At 42.0% G+C, this 20,864-nt stretch overlaps 1 protein-coding gene across 1 annotated transcript in view; it reads right to left on the minus strand.

The window, feature by feature from the left end:
* Window positions 1-941: 941 nt before the first annotated feature.
* Window positions 942-20,864, minus strand: part of CCDC39 (coiled-coil domain containing 39) — a 52,688-nt gene continuing 32,765 nt past the window's right edge. Inside the window, 8 exon segments of the mRNA XM_036756164.1 lie at window positions 942-1,122; window positions 8,057-8,139; window positions 8,521-8,700; window positions 8,869-9,035; window positions 12,650-12,693; window positions 12,695-12,833; window positions 14,602-14,761; window positions 16,325-16,448. Of these exon segments, the coding sequence (XP_036612059.1) occupies window positions 996-1,122; window positions 8,057-8,139; window positions 8,521-8,700; window positions 8,869-9,035; window positions 12,650-12,693; window positions 12,695-12,833; window positions 14,602-14,761; window positions 16,325-16,448 (1,024 nt within the window). The 3' untranslated portion in view covers window positions 942-995.

Here is a 20,864-nt window from a genome sequence, read left to right on the forward strand (position 1 = left end):
TAATGTCACACTCTTCTTCAGTTGAATTCTTTTCATTTTATGGTTTCTTCTTCTCATCACCATGCAATAAGACTTCCTTTTTAGACATTTGAGATTGCAATTTGCACTCCCCTTGAGATTGCTAAGCGTAGCAAAATTTAATGCAACTGAATAGCATAAATAGAAGATTTGAACTATATATTGTAATGCTGCAAAAGTTTCTTTACAAGATAAAGTTTTGTAATTAGGATTCATTTAAGAGACTGAGTTGGAGCCATTCACATTGAATAGTTGGACACTTTTTTTAAGAGTTAAAAATAAATTTTAATAATGGATACCCCTAAAAGTAGTAATGTGGTGTGCCAACTGCCTGTGATTGAGAAGTTGCTGTAGACTAGGAAGAGGAAAGCTCAAGTATGGGCTATCCCAGAAATCTTCCCAGAGTTTAAGGGCTTTTGAGCCTTAAAGCTATCGAGGCTCAAAACTGCTCTAAGACTTTGGGGATAACCTGTACACTGTCTATTCTCTTTCAGAGTTTGAGAACTATTTCAGATTCCTAACAGAGTAAATGACTAGTCTTAAAACACATGGTGTAGAATTTTTTGGTGGTAGAATTTTTTTTTCCATGGTTTACATCAAAAAGCAGTTATTTAACAATGAGCATGCCCTCCTCTAATGTAACTCATACCATATTAAGATAGGAGATGGGAAATTGCTTACAAAGTACATCCTTACTGGGAATACAAAAATACTTTACAGTGTTTCCTTCCAAGACAAAATAAGGGAGAAAACACCAATAGAAAAATGGTTTGTTTTTTACTTGAGTGATTTTTGTTCACTTTTATTATATATTTTTTCCTAAGTAAAACTTGTTTGGTCACTTAAAATTTCCAACAGTATCATAATATGTTTTTGTAGACTAATACACAATAACTAAGTACAGACTTCACCTACACTTTGTTTTAACATTCAAAAACATTATTAAATATGAATTCATCCTGGAGCTAAAAAAAATGTCACTTTTGGCTTTTACCACTACTGGAGCTAGCTGGACTGACTGGACTCGGTGGTAAAGAGATTTGCAAGCCTAGCTGCACAACTTTGGGTGAAACTGGGGCAGCATTTCCAACAGTCTTTGTTGACCTAGGAAATAAATCAGAATTAGTAAAAAAAATATTTATTTTTAGTATAAATCCCTTATTAAGACCTTAGAGTTTGAGTATAAGAAGTCTTCAGTTATTTAGAAGTTAGATTCCTGGCAACATCAATCACAGAAACAGCCTGTAGTGAGAAGTAAACCTCTGGGAAATGAGAAAAACAATACACATAGGATCCTGTGACCTCAAATCAGTGAGTCCAGGATGGATGGGAAGCTTTCAAAAAATGAGCTTGTGCAAATGAGGATTCTCATGAAGAGGGGTGGGATTATCTTTTAAAGAGTATGCATGCACAGTGAGCTCATCTGCTGACTCAAGGTATACAGAAGATGGAAAGAGGTGATGAAAATAAAGGATGCATGCAAAAAAAGCCAAGGCATATTCCTGCCAGGATAGCGTTAGGCCCTCAGTGAGGAAAGCCAAGGACCACAAGCAGGGCTTATCTTAAACGTGTTGGGAAGAGATCAAAGGGAGAGGCCTCTTAGAGCCTTGACCACTGAGAACGAAGCAGGACAGATGTGTAACTACATCTGCCTTCCACGCCAGGGAGAAGCTTGACTGGAAGGAACAGAAGGCAAATAGAACTAATGAGGAATTAAGACAAAATATGTCAGGATGTAGCAAGGGTATACCTGATTGTTCTGTCCAGGAGGATTAAGTTAGAGAAAGAAGGAACAGCAGATGTGATTACAACCTATCCTGGCTGAACTTTGAAAGATCACCAAGTGCTGCAATTGAAGGCTAAAAGGGCATGTCCCAGTTTTCACATATCCAACACCCCATCTCCTGGTTATGCCTTATGCCTGGAATACACTCCTGCTTTGCTTCTACCTCCTCAACTCCTTTGTTTTCTCAAAACTGCTCATGTGGACCTTTCCTGATTGCCCCTTGCATTTGGTGCTTCCCCCTGCCCTCAAAAAAAAAAAATCATTGTTTTATACATGTATACATCTCCCTAGGGCAGCCGCTGTTGCATTTTGGCTTTTGTATCCATCAGCACAGCACCAGTCCGAGGAACCATGACTGTATCTACTCCCTCACAAAATACAGTGACATTGTCAACACGAGTCATCCGTGGTAACTTGCACATCAGCCATTACAGGCAGGTATTTACATCCCACCAGCATATTTGCTTATCAGTTTCCTTTGTGACCAATGAGAAGCCAAAGCTGCTTTCCAGTGGGCTGCATGAATTCCATGCTGATAAGCTTGGCATGCAGCAGTTTCTTTGTGATTACTTGACCATCTGCTTTAGTAATAGGCAACACTGGCCTCCTTGCTGTTGTCACACACAGTACTCCACCTGCTCTCCCTCCCTACCTCCATCTTCTGGCTTCCTCAAAGACTCAATGCTAATCCAACCTTCTGCAACAGACCTTTCCAAAGGGTCTCCCACCATCCCCCTGCTACTACCTCCCCTCTGAGGTTACCTCCCCTTTACACTGTTTATTTTTGTAATAATTACTGGCATGTTCTCTCTCCCATTAGATTGTGAGTGAGTTCTCTTTAAGGGCCGGCACCATCCTGCCTTTCTTTGTATTCCCAGCCCTTAGTACAAGCGTGACACATAATAAGCACTTAATAAATGCTTCTTGACTACTAATTACCTTCCCGGGATTCACCTATCATTTCTGTAACATGACTTCCAGATCCATATACTCAGCCATCATCTCTTTCCTGTGCTCCAGTCCTTATGGGTATCTAAACTCAACCTGTCCAAAAGGGAACTCTGTCCTACCCATTCCATGCCCCACAAAACCTACCCCTTCCCCAAACTCCTATTTGTTTTGTGAGTACACTGATAGTAGATAGTTTTCGACCTTGGACTCCTCAGCTCTCCTCCATAACCAACCATTTGCCAAGTTTTGTCAGTTCTGCCTCACAATGTCTTTTTCATCCCCTTCTCCACTTACAGCCACCACTGTAGTTTAGTACTTAATCACTTCTCCCCCAGAGTACTATAAGAGCCTCCTTGGACATCCAGCTTCTAGTCTTCATCATCCTCAGAAATGCCGAAACCTCCCTAGAGCACAAGTCTGATGGTCATTTCTTCGCTCGGTAACCTTCAGGGTTTACAGAATAAAATACAAGCTTTTTAGTGTGGTATTTAAAGCCATTAGTAATCCGACACCAATCTACCTTTCTAGGTTTATTTCACATTACTGCTCTTCATATACATGACCGTCCAGCCAAATGGGTCCGCATTCCCGCACCTGATTCTGTGTTTCTGCATGGACTCAAAAATACAAATGTGGGGAGACAGAGCTAGACAGCAGTTGTCTTGGGAAAGATTTGGGGATTTTGTTGGGATTGCAAGCTCAGGAGGACCCAATGGTGTGGCATGGCAGCCAAGAAAAGTTGACTAAATCTTAGGCTGCATTTAGAGACACAGGTACCTTCCTTCTAGGTGATGACTCCAGGTGTACCGTACCTGGATTCACCTCTAAAGTATTAGAGATGGGAGTGACTGAACCAATTAGGGTATATATACCATATCATTTTTCATGATATATATGTCAGAAATAATAAAGGGGATGTGTTTAGAAAAACCTGGGGAAACTTATATGAACTGAAGCAAAGTGAGCAGAACCAGGAGGACCTTGTACACAGTAACAGCAATATTGTAAGGGTGATCAACTATGAAAGACTTAGCTACTCCGATCAATACGATGATCCAAGAACATTCCAAAGGGCCCATGATGAAAAATGCTACCCACCTCCATAAAGAGGGCTAATAGACTCAGGGTGCAGACTGACACTTTTTTCCCAGAACATGTTTAATATGGAAATTGGTTTTGCAGGCCTTGATATCTGTAATGAGTTTTGTATTTCTTGCCTTCTCAAGGGGTAGGGTAAGGGACAGAATCTGAAACCAAAAATTAATGGGGAGGCAGGGAGTCCTGGAGACAGTTCTGGGCACCACAGTTCAGGAAGAATATTGGCAAGCTGGATCATATCCAAAGGACAGTAACCCAGATGGTGAAGGGTCTCTAATCCATGATAAATGAGAAACTAATACAACAGGATGTTTAGCAGGAAGAGGTGGTTTGTAGGGGAGGGAAGATCTTCAATTATTTTATGGGTTATCACGTAAAAGAGGAATAGACTTGTTCTGCTTGGCCCTGGGAAGTAGCCGGAGTAATGGGTAGAAAATGCAAATAAGCAGATTTAGGCCTATCCCAAAGTAGAACAGGCAACTCTGAAAGTTTTGGAGAGTTCTTATCAGTGAGCTAGCACAATGATAAGTAACCATGGTAGCTGGGGAGACTGATGAATGGAGAGGCCACCTCATATGAGGGAGGCATGTTAATGGAGGTCCACAAGGATATAGGAAGAGCAAGAGGCAGGTGTGGAAGGAAAGACCCAGACCATGTACTGTGCTTTAAAAGTTAGAGAATAACCTGAAATCTGTTGTATCATAATAACAAGCATCTAGATTGTGTGACGCAAGTGGATGGCATGTGCTTCATAGGAAGAAAAGTTGTAAAATGATCATGTTAGAGGAAGGGAAGTATGGTTTTTCCAACTGTTGCCACATGTCAGGAGAGAGAGACAAACCTTGTGTTATAAATGCTGGAGATAAATTTTTAAAACTCTCAGTGAGCTTACATTGTAACAAGAAAACAAAACATGAAGGGGAACTGGCACTCAGAGAAAGCCAAGGTGGCTAAGCTAGCAGGAAGTCAGAGCATTCTTTGAGCTGAGAGTAAAATGAACAATCTGTGCTGGAGAGGGTGCTCAGAGATGTGGTATCTTCTAGAGAAAGCCAGGTGTCCATGAACTCCAGAATATGGAAAAGGGACTAAGATGAAAAGGCTATGTATACATATATGCATGTGTTTAAATATGTTTGCATATTTTTTTAATTGGAGCAGAGTGTAGAAGGCACTATGTAACAGGATGGGTGAAGATGGTCCGGAGAGAAAACTGGGGTGGATAGAAATGAAGGTAGAAGTAGAAATGGCAAGAGGAAATGCTTATAACTTTGGCAAACTACTATACAGTTACAGGATAGGGAAAAAAAGTTGATTTGGAACTTCACCCTTCAAGGTCCTGTGATGACTGAGAATGCTGTCCGTAGTAGCATTTGCTAGTGACTTCTCAATCCAAACATTAGGGAACTGGTACTGAGGGGTGGGGACGTCAGATAAGAAGATGAGAGATCCCCCTTCCCCTACCAGACCGAATTCACTCGGCACTAGCTCTAGAGTCTCATTCCAAGATGGAATGACGTACACCTAGAAGATGCCCTGCATGAGGCCAGGCACTTGGATCCCAATCTGAGTCCCCAAAAGCAATGGCGCCCTTGTGACTTTTGTCATCCTGAGGCTCAGGATCTCTCTCTAATGGATGTAACAATAAAGACACGTACTTGGTGACTTCAACTCAGGTATGGGGGCCAGTGGCAAAAAAACATGTACAATGTGTTCAAGACCGCAACTTGAAAAAGGCCACGGACGTGTCATTTACTCAGAAGCTTCAAGCTAAAGCAAACGAGCCAACCTTGAAGCTTCTATAACGTTATTACATTCTTCAAGAGGAAGTTTTAAAGGCATGGGGTATGGTAAGGAATAAAGATGCCTCTATCTTAATACAGGAAGCCAATTAATTATATGGGAACTGTTTCCAAATCACTTGTCTTATCTGTCAAACCACTGAATGATCAGTTAGTTCCAGCAGAATTCAAGGGCAATTACAAGAGTAATGCAATCTGACTTACTCAGATAAGCTACTAATGCTGAACAGTGGCAAACAGATAAATGCAAAGCCCTAGATCCCTATCACCACTTCCTACAGAAGGTTAACAGAGGTAAGAGACACCAAAACAGGCCCAAAAAAAGCTCAGAAACTGCCCCAGAAAAGGCTTTGGTCTCCCAGACAGTGATATAGCTGGGAAGGGCAATATGAGTTTAGACCATAAGCTCATTTATAGGTGATTACAAGCAACATTACCCCCAGAATCAGGGCAAACAAAAGGCTTGGCATCAGACCCAACTGAGCCTGAATATCCATTGCAGGAACCATTGCCCAGGTTTTTCTCCGGAGCTCACTGCATTGACATCAGGGAAATCGCTGCATCTGGACGTGAAACCAAGAGTACTAATATGCTACCAGAGAAAATGGAAATGGCATTCAAGCCATAAAGAAGGGAAAAGATCACATCTGTAGCTCTGCCCTTGCCCACAAAGAATTCCCATCTACAAGGAATGATTTCTAAAAAGTAGAAATGTTTGAGCCAGTTTCTTGCTATGCCAGTGTGGGGACAAGGACAATGATATTTATCTAAGAGGTAAAATCGAATGAAAGGCATCAGCATAGTGTGTGGTTGTAGGACAGTTGCCTTTTGTATGAAATAACTGACAGATCGAAGACACTGGTGGTTCTAAATTTAACATTGGAAATACTGGTATTATTGGGAAAAGCTTGGAAAAATTGGTTATGTTCCAATTGATAGTATTCTGGATAGCATAATTAACTGCGCCAAGAAATAGTCACGTCCAGAACTTACATACAAATATATTCCCTTTCCAGTAAATGTGTGCCAGACATTATGACAAACAACCCAAGTGGCAAAAGTCAAAAAGCATAATCTGTGAGTATAGATGATATACATCTATATGATCTTCCCAGCCTCCATATCTCCAAACTATACCGCCTGGACTCCAGCCTCACTGTGCTCCTCATCCTCTTCCCACCAGAACTTTGGACTCTGTTCCTAAAGCTCCCTCGGGCTCTGCTAAGTGAGCTTTCACATTATCTCCCTCGAAAACAGGCTTCCACATCACTTCCCAGCCACTCCAAACCATGCCTTGGCAGCACACATACCCTCTCATTTGGAGCACCTCTTCATTATTGTCTTTCCTTGTAACAGAAGCTCCTTGGCGGCAAGGACTGCCTTGGTTTCTTGTATCTGTATTCCCATTGCTTAGCACAGTGCCTGGCACATAGGCACTTACTAAATGCTTACCAGTTATTTACTCATCCCACTCCTGACTCAACTCCCTCCACTTCCTCACTTGTAGCCTTCTGCTCTGAGGCCTACTGCTGTGAGCAGTGAGTCTCTAGCCTGAACATCTAGCCCTAGACATGCTCGCTTCATTCCTGGTTCAACTCACTTTCTGGACTTCACCTCAGCAGCAGCAGCCTAACGCCCCCTATGCTGGTCCCTCTTCTCTATTCTCATCTTCCCTCCCCTCTGTGTGGTCTTCTCCCATTAGAGAAGGAGTGAACTCCTTGAGGGCAAGACTGTTTGGTTTGCTTGTATCTGCATTCCAAGTGCTTGGCACATAGTGCTTAATAAATGCTTTATCTATCATATATGTCCATACGATTGTATGTGTATACATATGCATACATAGATACACATGGACACATGATTTTCATAAATAAAAACAAGTTTCTTACTATTCTGATTATGGCTATTTCTCAAAATGGCTGATCCTCATTTACCAGAAAGAGAACGGTATCTATAATTCAGAGTACTGTCAACTGGAACACAACCAATGCCACTATGCTTTCTAATGTGATAATAACAGATGCCTCTCACTGAGCCTTTCAGAGAAGAGGAAATAGCAGAGGCCACAAGCTGAGGCTGACATACCAGGACTATGACACAGGAGGGGCCGCTACTGTAGATCCATTTAGTGTCGCAGCTTCTCCTTCCAGGCCCCAGAGCATGCACCTCTCTGCAGGGCCTACAGTGGGATCCTCCCTGGGCCCGCTGCCCATCTCTGCACCCCAGCAGCCAGTGATGCAGGTGGGGAGCTGAGGCAGGGAAAGTCCACTTCTATCCTCTCCCCAATGGGACAGCTATGGTGGAGTGCAAGGGAGCCTAGACTAGGCCAAGAGTTTAACAGCAGCAGGAGGCGCTTAGAGACCCTACATAATCCATTTTAGGATGGAGGAACATCACCACTCACCTTGCTGATAGCGAACTCTGAGAAGAAGACCTAGACATGCGGCGGCTGCTTGTAGTACTTGCTGTTGGTAGTTCCAAACCCACCTAGAAGAACATGGTGTACTGCTCATTACTATGACTGGATTAAACAGACTGTTATTTCACTGTATATCAATCACTTCATGATCGATGCTTTGGAAAACATTTATGCTCATTTGCTATTCAGCTTTTTTACCATGAGATTTACAGTAGAAGGAACTAACTCAGTGATCCTGTCATCCAATCTCATTATTGAACAGATGATGGGACGAGGGCTATAGAAATTAAAGAACTTACCCAAGGTCACGTGCAGCAGCACAGAGATTTGAACCCAGGCCTCTCTACTCTAAAGCACCCCTTTAGTGCATTTGAGCCACTTTAGCATATTTATTGAACATCCACTCATTAAAATTCTACATAAATGAAGTGCTTAAGAGAAGGTCTTACCTGTTGAAAGTATGTTTGGAAAATGCCACATAACTCAGGATTTTCTTCTGAAGCCTCAACCAACAACTTGTCAATGGACTTGTTATAGTCTTTGATTTCTCGAAGACTGATGTCGTACTCTTCTAGAGTCGGCTCTTCGGTTTTCTTGACCAGGCGGAGCTCTTTGGTGAGTTTAGTGCACTGTTTGGGAAAAGACACCATCACAGTTGGACGTCAGTCAACAGAGGAGATTTTAAAAGGTCATTTCAATCATCAAACACATTTTCTCCAAAAGCAACGATTTGGTCACTCTTGGCAATTTCAAACAGTTTCAATGAGACTAGGCCAAGTTTTAAAAGATGCCAATACCTGTCTCTTGGCTCTCTCCATCTTGGGCTTCTGTTCCTCGGTGACTTTGTTTAATTCAATCGCATAAACCTGCTTCTCGGCATACCTTTCTTTGTAATTGTTGATCAGATTTTTCAAGACTTCCAGAGTGTTTTCCATGCTCTGTAGGATGCAGAGTATTAACATGCCTTACACATACAGGTAGATGTTTTCAGTTCTGCAAAGTGCCACTTGAATAGCGTCACTTCATTTCACTTATTTTAGGGGTTATTATGTGCATTAAGAGAGAACGTAAAGCTTCTCTGACTTCCTTCAAGACTCAGATCAAATCCTACCTTCTTCAGGGGAGTTCCCTCGATCTCCTCACTGTTAGTCCCCTCATTAAATTAAATTACCTTCCACTTACATTGTGTATATCTTATATTTAAATCATTATTTGCATGTTGTTTCTCCCATCAGCATACGAGTTCCTCAAAGTCAAGGACCATGTTTTTTCCTTTCTTTGTGTTGCCAGTGCTTAGCACGCTGCCTGACACATAGGAAATGTTTGCTGATTGAATGACTAAAGCAGGAAGAACGCTGGCTTTGAAATCTGGGAATCTGAGTTCAAACCTTGACTTGACCACTTACATCTATATGACTTTTGGCAAGTCACAACCTCCCTGGTCCTCACTTTCTTCATCTGTAAACTAAAGGCTTTAGACTAGATGGCCTGTCAAGCCCCTTCCAGGTCAAGTCTGTAATCATGTGAACTTTGATCGTGTGGAGGAAAATGGGCCAGCATAAAACTCCTGAGTTGTTTTTTGGTTTGGTTTCTCTTTTTCCTGACTAGATCTAGACTTCATCAGTGCAGGGAGTAGTTCCCTGCTGAGAAAATCCCCTTCTATTCTTTAAAGAGCTGCCTTGCACAGCAGCCATGTCAGAGATGGGACTTGACCCAGCTCTACCTGCCACCAAGGCCAGCTCTCTATCACTACCCAATGCTGTCTGCTGCTAGAAAACCCAGGATGCTTTTCCTAGATCTTGATAAAAACAATCCATTTTAGATAAACTATCATATCCAGAGCCTCCCTTCACACACTCTAAACTCCAGCCAAACTCATGCTAGCTGTTCCCTGAATGCCGCATTCTATCCCCATTCCAGGCCTCTGGCCTTAAGCCAGGAACGCTTCCTCACCTCTGCCTTCTCTGAGGACTCAGATCTCTTCCTCTTTCAAGTTCAGCTCTGGTTCCATCTCCCTGAAAAGGCCTTTCCTAATTCATTCTCCCAAGGCATTAATAACCCCCACCCCCCTCTAAAAAAACCACTTATGTTTAACTGTTAAAAATCCCACATGTCATTTGTCAACCTATCTTCCAGCTTTATTCTTCGTCTAGGCTGGTATCTGTATTTTTGCATGGTCATTGTTACCCTGAGGAAGGTCTGAGAAGGGTATTGGCAGGCTTTCAAAAATAGTATTGTCCAGCAGACCCCACTTTTACAGTCACACAATTGACTCAAACAACATCCCACTGTGTTTAACATGTGTTGACTATTTTAAAAGTCATCATTCACTGGAGCAAAATGCTATGTGGAAGGTTCTCCTCACAACAATATGCAACCAGAGACAATTTTGTTCAATGACCCTCTGATTGGAAATGTAAAATGTATGCAGAGATAAAATCTCCCCTAAAGTATTTACAATTCTCCTAGAGGCACTATTCTCTGGACTAGATTAGAAAAGCATCACAAAATGGATGTTGGTATGGAAAATAATGGGTCTTTACTTCAGTGAGAATAATGAGGTCACCTTAAAAACACCTTACAACTACCTAAACGCAATCCAGCCTACAATACTACTCATGTTCCATTCTGGGCCCAGTATGTTGCCTATCTGTAGTGTCTATCCAAGATACAGGCCACATTCCACCATCTAAATGAGGCATTTTCCATTCACTTGGTTTTTCTTGTGTGGATAGTTGGGCCAAACTCTTGAATAACTACGGATCTCTAAATTTTCAGCTTCTAAATTTCAGCCTCTAAATTTCCAGCTCTAAATTTATGATCCTCCATGAGAGTGAAACACCTTTCAGAAGCCTTGGCTTCTTTGTGGCCTCAAAGACATGTGCTACCCCTGAACTTCTGTAGAAGTCTTCCATTGTTAGGCAGTTACACCAAAAAGCACATCCTTCTTTCCCCTGGGCATATCTAGTTCTGTCCTTAGCCCTGACCTATGAGGACAACTCATCATGAAGAGGCACAGTGTGTATGTAGGTGCCATAGCTGAGCTGGATCCAGGCCACAGTACTACTCTGGGACCATTCTTCATCCATCCATTCATTCTCTTTTGTCATCCTAGTGAAAGGCAGCAAGGTAGAATGTGCAAAGAGCACAGGGTTTGCAGTCAGAGCATCTTATTCCAAATCCCATATGTGCTACTTATTGCACGTGTGGCCTTGGGCAAATCACTTCCTCTCTATAGAGCTCATCTGAAAAATTACTGCTCAAAAAAGAGAATCAAGAGGATATCAGTAACTATGAGCCTCCATGCTTACTTTCTCATGTTTATAAAATTTTTAGAGGAAAGACAGGCATACCCATGATGAAAATATGAAAAGGGAAGCCAAAAAATACACTAAAAAGGTCACATCTTCAAAGTTACAAAGAATGAACAATCCTGCTGCGTGTACTACTTACTAATTACAAAAAGGCATTTCACTCAGTAAAAGGCTCTTTTCCCAAGGGGGTCATCCACACATATATTAAGACTGTACATGATTCCTTGTTAAATAAGGATCCAGAGAAAACTCCCTTCAATGACCCTCTTAACATCAAACGAAATGTGAAAACAAAGAGATCTGTGCACACCCCAAGTGTTCACTACAATAATGGAGGATCTGTGATGCGAGTTTGAAGTAGGAGAGAGATTACAGGTGCTGAAGTCCCCCAGATTCTCCTGTTTGCAGATGGTATCATGTGATCAGCATGCCCCCAAACACTGACAGGACCTCCAAGATCCATGACTGCCTGAAACGAAAGTGGCCTAAAAAATCTACAGGAAAAAGTAAATGGATGAAAATGTCTCTTTTCCAGACAACGGCATACAGTTGGATGCCCCGTTAGTGTATTTATTTGGAACCAGCTCTTGAGATGAGCATGGAATTGGGCCCAGAATTAAGTCAGAGAGTGAGCTGAATAGAACTGGGTAAGTTGTGCAATTACTTCCATGATTTCGAGCTGCCCCCTCAATGTAAAACTCTACTTTTTAAAAATGTGATGCTTTGTGGTTATAAATCTTAGAGGATCATGAGGAGAAGAATGGTGGGCACTCACAGGTGGTAGTATATTTCCAGTGGTAACCAAAGTGGGTGGCACTGAAAAAATGAAGAAGCAGAAGAGGAAGTGGAGCAAGAAGTAACACAAGAGATGGATAGCCCAAGTGCTCTACTGGAATCCATGAAATGGAAGCAGACTTGGAAGAAAGCCTCCACCACAATGGGGTGAGTCCATCACATAGGACTGATGGACAAGAATTACACAGGGTGAGAGTCTTGGATGGGTTTCCATCCACACCAGAAGTGCCCACATCAATAAAGTCACAAATTCATTGATCTACTGAAAAAAAAGTAAGATGTGTTTGTTGAAAGAATTGCAAGCAGTGTGGAGCAGACAGCAAGCTCAACTAGCACCACAAGTGGAGCTGGACCAGTACCTACGAGCCAGGTAACCATGGCCAAATATCATTTAACATTTATCAGCTTTGGTTTCCTCTTCCATAAACTGGGGACAAAAATACCTGTAGTACCTGTAAAATGGGGGTACCAGGTGCAGTGACCAGGTCCCAGGGCTTCTGTGGAGAAAGCACCATGCAAATGGGAATCACCATTGTTAGCCTTTACCTGGATATCCTCCTGGAGTTCCCTGATTTGTCTTTGCTTGTATCTGTATTTTTCATCCACGTTTCTTTTTTGTTCTTCCAGTTTAATTTTTATTTCATATTCAGTACCTATAATTCAAAGCACTTTAGATAAGACTGCTATTGAGCACGGACTAGATGGAGTAGACAGACTTTATATGGAATGCTCATAAAATGTTTCTCCACTTACATGCGATCTCCTGACCCAAAATGTTGTAGCCATTCCCTGCCTTCCCAGCCCTTCCTCGGCTCCATACTTCTACAAGGATAAAGGACCTACTCCTTTGCTCTGTAAATTCCACCCTAGTCTGGCTCCAATTTTCCTTTCCAGAATTAGCCCATGTTGCTCTCTGTCCTATGTTGGAATGTTGGCCTGCTGGCCCTCTCCCAAACTCAACATTCAGTATCCTAGCCCTGTGTCTTTGCACAAGCTGGAATGCTGTCTAACGTCCACTTCTTAGAATCTTTGACTTTCTTCAAGGCCTAGTTCATATGACAGCTCCTCTGAGAAGCCTTCCTGGGTCCCTAGTTATTAATGCTTTCCCTCTCCTCTGGGTATCTTGCACTTACTTATCTGTTGATTCATTATACTGTAAGCTCCTTGAGGGCGGGGAGGATTCATCACGTATCTGAATTCCCAACCCCTAAAATGGCACCTTGCACACAGTAGGGGCTTGATAAATGCTTACTGAATACCATACCCAGGAAGACACAAGTTCTCTGAGGATAGGGACTATAGCATTGGATCTTTTCAACCCCAGCAGCTAACACACAACACCTGGCTCCTAATAGGTACTCAAATATTTGTTGCCTAAATTACTGAGTATTTTCAAAACCTGGAGAAGTCTCTCACACAGACATCATGGCACATACTGCCTTAGCCATCAAACTAATCCCAAAATGTACATACACTCACAAGGGATAACTAAACAATAACAAAGCATGGTTTTCTTGGGTCATTTCTGGACTCAAGGGTCAATTCTCAAACCTTGCTGATACTGTCCTCCAACACCATACAGAACAATATTCATTGATTTTTTATGTGTGTATGAAATGGATGACCATACTATGTGAACAACAATCTGAAGGGGCCTGGGGTCAGAAGCAACCATGAAATGATCTCAGAGTCCATACAGAGGGAGAGAAGAAGGATCTGGAGAAGAGAAGAAGAAGGGAGTTTGTGTGGCCCTGACAGAGGAAGAAGGGGTGCAAAGTCCACTGCCACCCATATTTCAACTTTCTCCACCAGCTTCCTGACTAGAACCTCGGGCCTGAATGACTCGAATCTAATCTTATTTTTAGATCCACTTTGAATCCATTTTCAGACTGGTAATCCATCACTTTTCAAGGAACTATGATTAGAACAACTTGTTACATTATCAGAAATAAGGCAGTGTTTTTGATTAGAAATAACAATGATGGGAAGTGGAGGCTGATGAGGGGCCAGAGTCTTTGCCACAATAGTGCCATTAGATATAAATGCATTATTAGAAAGAAAAAGATCCTAAGTCAGCTATGAATAAGATTTTCTACTAATTATTCTGGTCCGGCCAAGTGGTGCCTGTTGGTGGAATGACTTAATCCTCCTGTTTATCTGGCAATGATTCATACCCAATTTATCCCACCTAGAGCTCCTTTGCACATCATTATTTGTACTGTCTTCCCTGTTAGGCTGTGAGCTCCTCAAGGGCAGGGGCTGTTGGCTTTTTGCCTTTCTTTGTATCCCCAGCACTTAGCATAGAGCATTACACATATTCAGACTAATGGTAGAGTATCACTGATAGTATCTAACAGTATCTAACAGTAGAGTTTCACTGACTGACACTCATGAAAAACACCAGAAGCCTGCTGCACATACTTGTGGGAGTGATCTTCTTAAAGGATTGTTTATAGTTGGAGTTACAGGTATTCAGCACACGCAGCGTGTTTTCTAGGGCATAGATCTCCTTCTCGGCTTTGTGTATCTGGGCATCCAGATTGTCGCCTTCACGCTGAAGCTCTTCCTTGGTTTGTGCTGCCTGTGAAAATGCAGAGAGAGCTGTGTCTGATCAAGCGATTGATGCAAGGAAAAGTGGCCTCTCTTGGAAAGATCATCATACCATCCCCCCCCCAACCCCCACCCCCAGCTAGAAAAGATTAAACCTCTAGATGCTGGAGACATATCTCCAGGGTGTTAAGATTCCCCCATTATTATTTTTCCCTAGTGGAAATTCATCTGACCAAGTGAACTGTCTCCACTGTCTCCAATTCTGTAAACCCAGGGCTGACAAGCATTCTTCTAAGTAAGTGTTGACTTGACTTGGGATGGTGTGTGTGTGTGTGTGTGTGTGTGTGTGTGTGTGTGTGTGTGTTTATGGAGGCTTTTTTTAACAAATGATTTTCTCTCAACTGAAGCCAAGTAATTTTGTTTTTATTGCTTGACCTTTTGCTGGTGTGCCAGGGTCTCTCTCACCAACAGTCCCAACACCTAGCACCAAACCAACCCCATTGTCCTCTGTGGGATGTGTACACCAATTACTCCTCCAGATCTGCGGAGTCTACAAAAATGGAAATCCCATCACAACAGACAGAACATGAAGCGGCATTTCTAAGTCAAGGACTATTGAATACTGACCCTTTGACTCTCAGATTAGAAACACTAATGTTGAAATAAAATTCTGACACACGTTCATAACAATTTTTATTTCAATGTAGTCATTCCCTGTCCAACATTTTAAGTAGTTTTCAAATATAATAATTTCATTGAATTTAGGTCAAAATAAGACTAAACTCCCTTGTAAAACTAAAAGCTTACTTGGGGAAAAATATCAGTCTCTTACTGGTTTGTCATCAGTGGAACTGAGGCATGATGACTCATTTTTTTTTAAAGTCCAAGATGGGCAAAAGGAAGACACTAGTCAAGAGTTTCTTGTTTTTATCTCCCCTTTGCCCTTGAGATGTAGGAAAACTGTCCTCACTCCATGTCTCCCCTGCCATAGCTCCTGCTTAGACAGGAACAGTGGGGGAGGATAGGACACACTAGGGAGAAGCAATGGGATACCAGGTCCTATGTATGGAAAAGATGCAAGATCCTGCCCCAACATGGAAAGATATGTAGATATTTTGTACTTCCTCATCTGTTTACATGTTCTTCTGCCCCCTCCCCCAGAAGAATGCAACCTTGAGAGTAGGCACTATTAAACTTTTGTCTGCATATGAACAGTGGCAAACTTATGGGAAAAAAATGGACAAGAGCCACATCAGCCAGCTGCCTTCTGCATGGCTGGAAGGAACATCCCCATTGTTGCGATACCCAGCACCCAGCATAGCACCTGGCACAAAGCGGATGGAATGGGAAGTCCTGAACACTGGTTCCTTGGGATCATTCTCTAAAGTAACTGCCTCAAGTCCTCTGACAGCAGAAAGTCAGTCAGAAGAGCCGGATCTGAATCCGGACCCTGAGCAAATCTCTGGGTGTCAGTTTCCTCTTCGGTAAAAACAGGGGTTTAGACTCAGCGGTTTCCATAGTCCCTTCATTTTGTGATTGCGTGAGTCTATGGACATATCACCAAATCACAACTGTAACCCACATAAGACAATACCTTTATCACATAGTAGGCTTGTGTTTTCTCCTCTTCCCCTTCAGGAGGCATCATGACAACTGTAAGAAGTTCATATCTGTTCTTCAGTTTATCAATATGACTTAGTCGGTCGTGAAATTCGGCACTGATTTAAAGAGATTTTTTAAAGTGACAATATTAAAAAGATCCTAAATATTTGTTTTATCTACAAAAGACTATTGTGGTTTACTAAGCAAAGCCCAGAGAATCAGCATTTAATTGAAATAATCAATAGCTCTAATACAGTGCCAAGATACAAAATAGATCCATACAAATTTTCAACATTTCTATATAACAACAAAATTCAAAAGCAAAGTGATGAAAATTAATACAAAGTACTTAAAATATCTGAGAGTCAATCTATCAAGGCACACGCAAAACTTTTATTAATTCAACTACAAAACATTATTAGAAGAAATAATGATAAATCAATGAAAGAATATCCACTGCTCTTGGTTGGGATACGCCAATATAATTTTTAAAAGCCTTTATGACCTAACATAATAACAGATTTACTGCTATATAAATCAAGCTACCTTTAAGAGAATACTTTGGAGAGCTAGACAAAATAAGAACAATTCAAGGGAAAAAAACGTCTGAATCTCAAAGAAAATGTTTTTAATGTAGGAATGAGAGAAGCGTGGCACCTTCCAGTCCTTGAATTAAATTATAAAGCTGTTACCATCAAAACCATTGATAACTAAGCACCAGAAACAATCAAATTTAACAACCCATATGATAAATCAGAGAGAATAGACCAGTAATAATGCTAGCTAGGACTATTATAGCACTTTAAGGTTTGCAAAGCACTTTCCATATATGATATCCACAGCTTCTTACAACAACCCTGTGAGGAAAACGCTATTATCACCCCTTTTTTACAAATGAGGAAACGGGCCGAGATAAACTAAGTGATTTGCCCGAGGTGGCACAGCTAGAAAGTGTTACATGAACTCAGGCCTTCCTGAGTCCCCGCTCCAGTACCACAGCCACCACTCTGCCAAGCTTCTGTGAGGGAAGCATTTCCAATTTGACAAGAATTACTGAGAAAACTGCAAAAACTGAGTTTGGCAGAAATTGGGTTTAGACAAGATCTCACATCCTCACCTCAAAATAGAGATGCAACCTGAATATATGTGTATACATGTACATACACATACATATATACATACATACATGTGTGTGTGTATATATACACACACACACACATATATATCACAACACCAAAAATGCAGAAGAGAACAAGATCAGGTACCTTTTGCTCCTATTGCCAGAAGAATACTTAATCAGTGAGGTTTGGCACAGATCAGAAAGGACAAAACAGATCATTTCTGTGACATGAAATTGAGGAGTTTTTGCATGAACTAAAGCAATGCATCTAGGACAAGAAGGGAAATCACTGAATGGGAAAACGTCTTTCCATCCAATATCCCTGAGGGTTAGATATCCAAGATATGTAGCAAATTATAGTGTATGTTGTGCTGCAAAAATACTTAGCAAGAGCAACAAGGAACAGAGGGAATGGGGGTGAAGAGCCAGCACATGTGGGGCTCCACTAGGTCAGAAAGAAATGGCCTGGGCTTCCATCTGAGAGGGCAGTTCTGCCTCCCCAGAAGTCACTGGGGGTAAAGTCTGAGACCAGTGAAAAAGGAATTCTCCAACACAGGAGGAGGCTGAGACAACAAGTTCATTAAAAGAAAACAAGGTAAAGTAATTCTGCAATGGAAGTAGTGAGGTATTTTATAGGTAATTAACCAAAAATTTCCTTTTTTGTTTATTTTTCAGTTAGTCTGGACTTCCCGCTATGTTCAATACCTATAAAGCCTTTCCAACTGGGCGTCATCTTAAACTCAACACATCCAAAACTGAACTCATCGTCTATCCCCTCCCTCTTCCTAACTTCCCTAGTCACTCAGGCTTGAAACCTAAGTGTCGTTCTCCTGGTTCAATCTCACCCTACCCCCGTATCCAATTTGTTGCCAAGGTCTCATTTCTGTCTCTTTCATACAGACCCCCATCTCTACTCTGAAACCGCTCTCCCCGGGGGCAGCCAGGTGGCTCAGTGAATACAGCACCGGCCCTGGAGTCAGGAGGACCTGAGTTCAAATCCGACCTCAGACACTTGACACACTTACCAGCTGTGTGACCTTGGGCAATTCACTTAACCCCAACTGCCCTGCCCTCCCCCCTCCGAAAAACAAAAACAACAACAATAAAAAAAGAAACTGCTCTCCCCCAGTGCAGGCCCTTGTCACCTGGACTATAGCAGTGGCTTCCTGGCTGGCCTTCCCCCACTGCAGTCCATCATCTATCTATCCATCTATCTGTCAAAATGAACATGCCACCCCCTCCCATTCAATAAACTCCGGCAGCTCCCTATTGCCTCTCAGATCGAATAAGAAAGCCGCTGGCATTCAAAGCCTCCCTAATCCGTCACCTTACTCAGCCCAGTGACACTGGGGTCCTTCCCACTCCTTGGTCAAAAACACCACCTCCTCCCGACTGCTGGACTTTTCATGGGCTGGTCCTCTCGCTCACTCATCACTTCTGATTCTTGGCTTCCCTGGTTTCCTACAAATCCCGGCTAAAATCTCCCCTCATCTCCTGATACCCCCTTCCCATAGCGTCTTTCCTCTGTGAATGGCTTCAATTTTTCCTATAGATCGCTTGCATGTTGTCTCCCATGTTAGATTGCAAACTCCTTGAAAGGACACATTGTCTTTCACCTTTCTTTGTATCCAGCACATAACAGGTATTTAATAAATGCTTGTAGACTCAACCTGACTTAACTAAAACATTGTTGGGGGTAGGGTGGGGGCGGGAACACAATGGATGCAGTGGCAGGCCTGAAATCAAGGAGACCGGAGTTCAAATCCAGCCTCAGACACTTACTAGCTGCGTAATCTGGGCAGGTCACTTAACACTCTTTGCCTCAGTTTCCTCATCTGAGAAGGAAATGACAAACCACTCCAGTATCTTTGCCAAGAAAACTCCAAATGGGGTCACGAAGAGTCAGACACAACTGAAACAACTGAACAACAAAAACAAATACACAATTAGTGGAGCTGTGACGTAGTCCAACCATTTTGGAAAAGTCTTTGGAACTACATGAAAAAGTGACTAAAATATTGATGCCCTTGTCCCGGAGGTCCCACTGCAGCAGGCCCTCTATGCCATGGAGCGCCAAGACAACAAAGCCAAAACATCTGTCGCGGTATTTGTTATGGTAGACACCTATCAGTTGGGAAGTGGCGATGGAACACTCCTGAATCACGAGAAACAGGGAACGCAAGAAATTCAGAGAATCATGAGGAGCAGAACCAGGAAGAGCCTGAATTAGCCATGAATAAGGCCTAGCCACCCCCTCTGAAGAGCTCAGTCAACCAAGGACGTGTGAGAAGTCCTCAGTCAGTTTGGAAGAAGTAAAAACCACTGGGTGAAAGAGGGACTGCATAGGAGATGTACTGGAATTGGATGGAAGGAACTAAGTGATGCTCTGTGGCTCAGCTTAGAACCCAGCATTTGAAGTTTTGGCTAGCTCAGTGGTAAAAGCAGTCCGGAGTTCTACATCTTAAGAAATGAGGAGTGTTAGGAGAAATTATTTCATATAATTAGGGTGAGCAAGTAGACATCTACACAAAGAGGAGGGGCTGGGGGGAGCAGTGGCTGACACTTGAACCTCACTCTCATCTGCTCAGGCCAAAGGAGGGAAGAAAACACACTCATGCCTGCACACATGCACAGTTGGGTACAGAAAAACATTTCACTTGATGGGGAAACAGGAGAGAAAGGGGAGAAGGAAAAGGAGAAACAGAAGGAAGATGGAGTAAGCAAAACCCTAAGGATGTATGAAAACATTTGTAGATTTTTTTGAGGTAGTAAAGTATGGGAATCTGAAAGGGTCACCCATAAATTGGGGAATGGCCGAACAAGTTATGGCATATAAATGGGATAGAATTCTATTTCTACATAGGTGACTCTAAGATCCAACCCTAATTTGCCTCCAGAGCCCCCATCACAAACTGCCTGTTGGATATTTAACAGCTAGCATTTATAGAGTGTTTAAAGTTTGCAAAGCATGCAAAAAAATTTGTGTTTTGAGGATTTTTTTTTTACTTTTGTGGGACTGGAAGGCTTATCCCCATTGATGTTGTGATAAACATTGATAAATATTTATATACTAAGTACCAGAATTATTCCAGACTTACAGAAAGTCTCAAAAGGAAATGTACACTGTAATGACACAACACCATGCCACACATCACAAAGGCTAGATTTATCCAAGAGATTGAAATAAAAATGCTTCAATGGCCTGAAAATTCTGATTGAAACCCCACTGAAAACCTGTGGGCTCTCTGACAGTAAGAAACACAAGAATTTGTTGTGCTTCACTATGCATATTTGTGAGGAGAATTTTTCTTTTCTTTTTTTAAAAACTTGAAAAAAAGAAAAAAAACAATTTGTTAAAAAATATGGAATTGGGAGGAAGAAGAGACTAGCAGAGGGGTGCAACAGGAAGGGC

This window comes from Trichosurus vulpecula, chromosome 4, assembly GCF_011100635.1.
Source record: "Trichosurus vulpecula isolate mTriVul1 chromosome 4, mTriVul1.pri, whole genome shotgun sequence".
NCBI classification, from domain to species: domain Eukaryota; kingdom Metazoa; phylum Chordata; class Mammalia; order Diprotodontia; family Phalangeridae; genus Trichosurus; species Trichosurus vulpecula.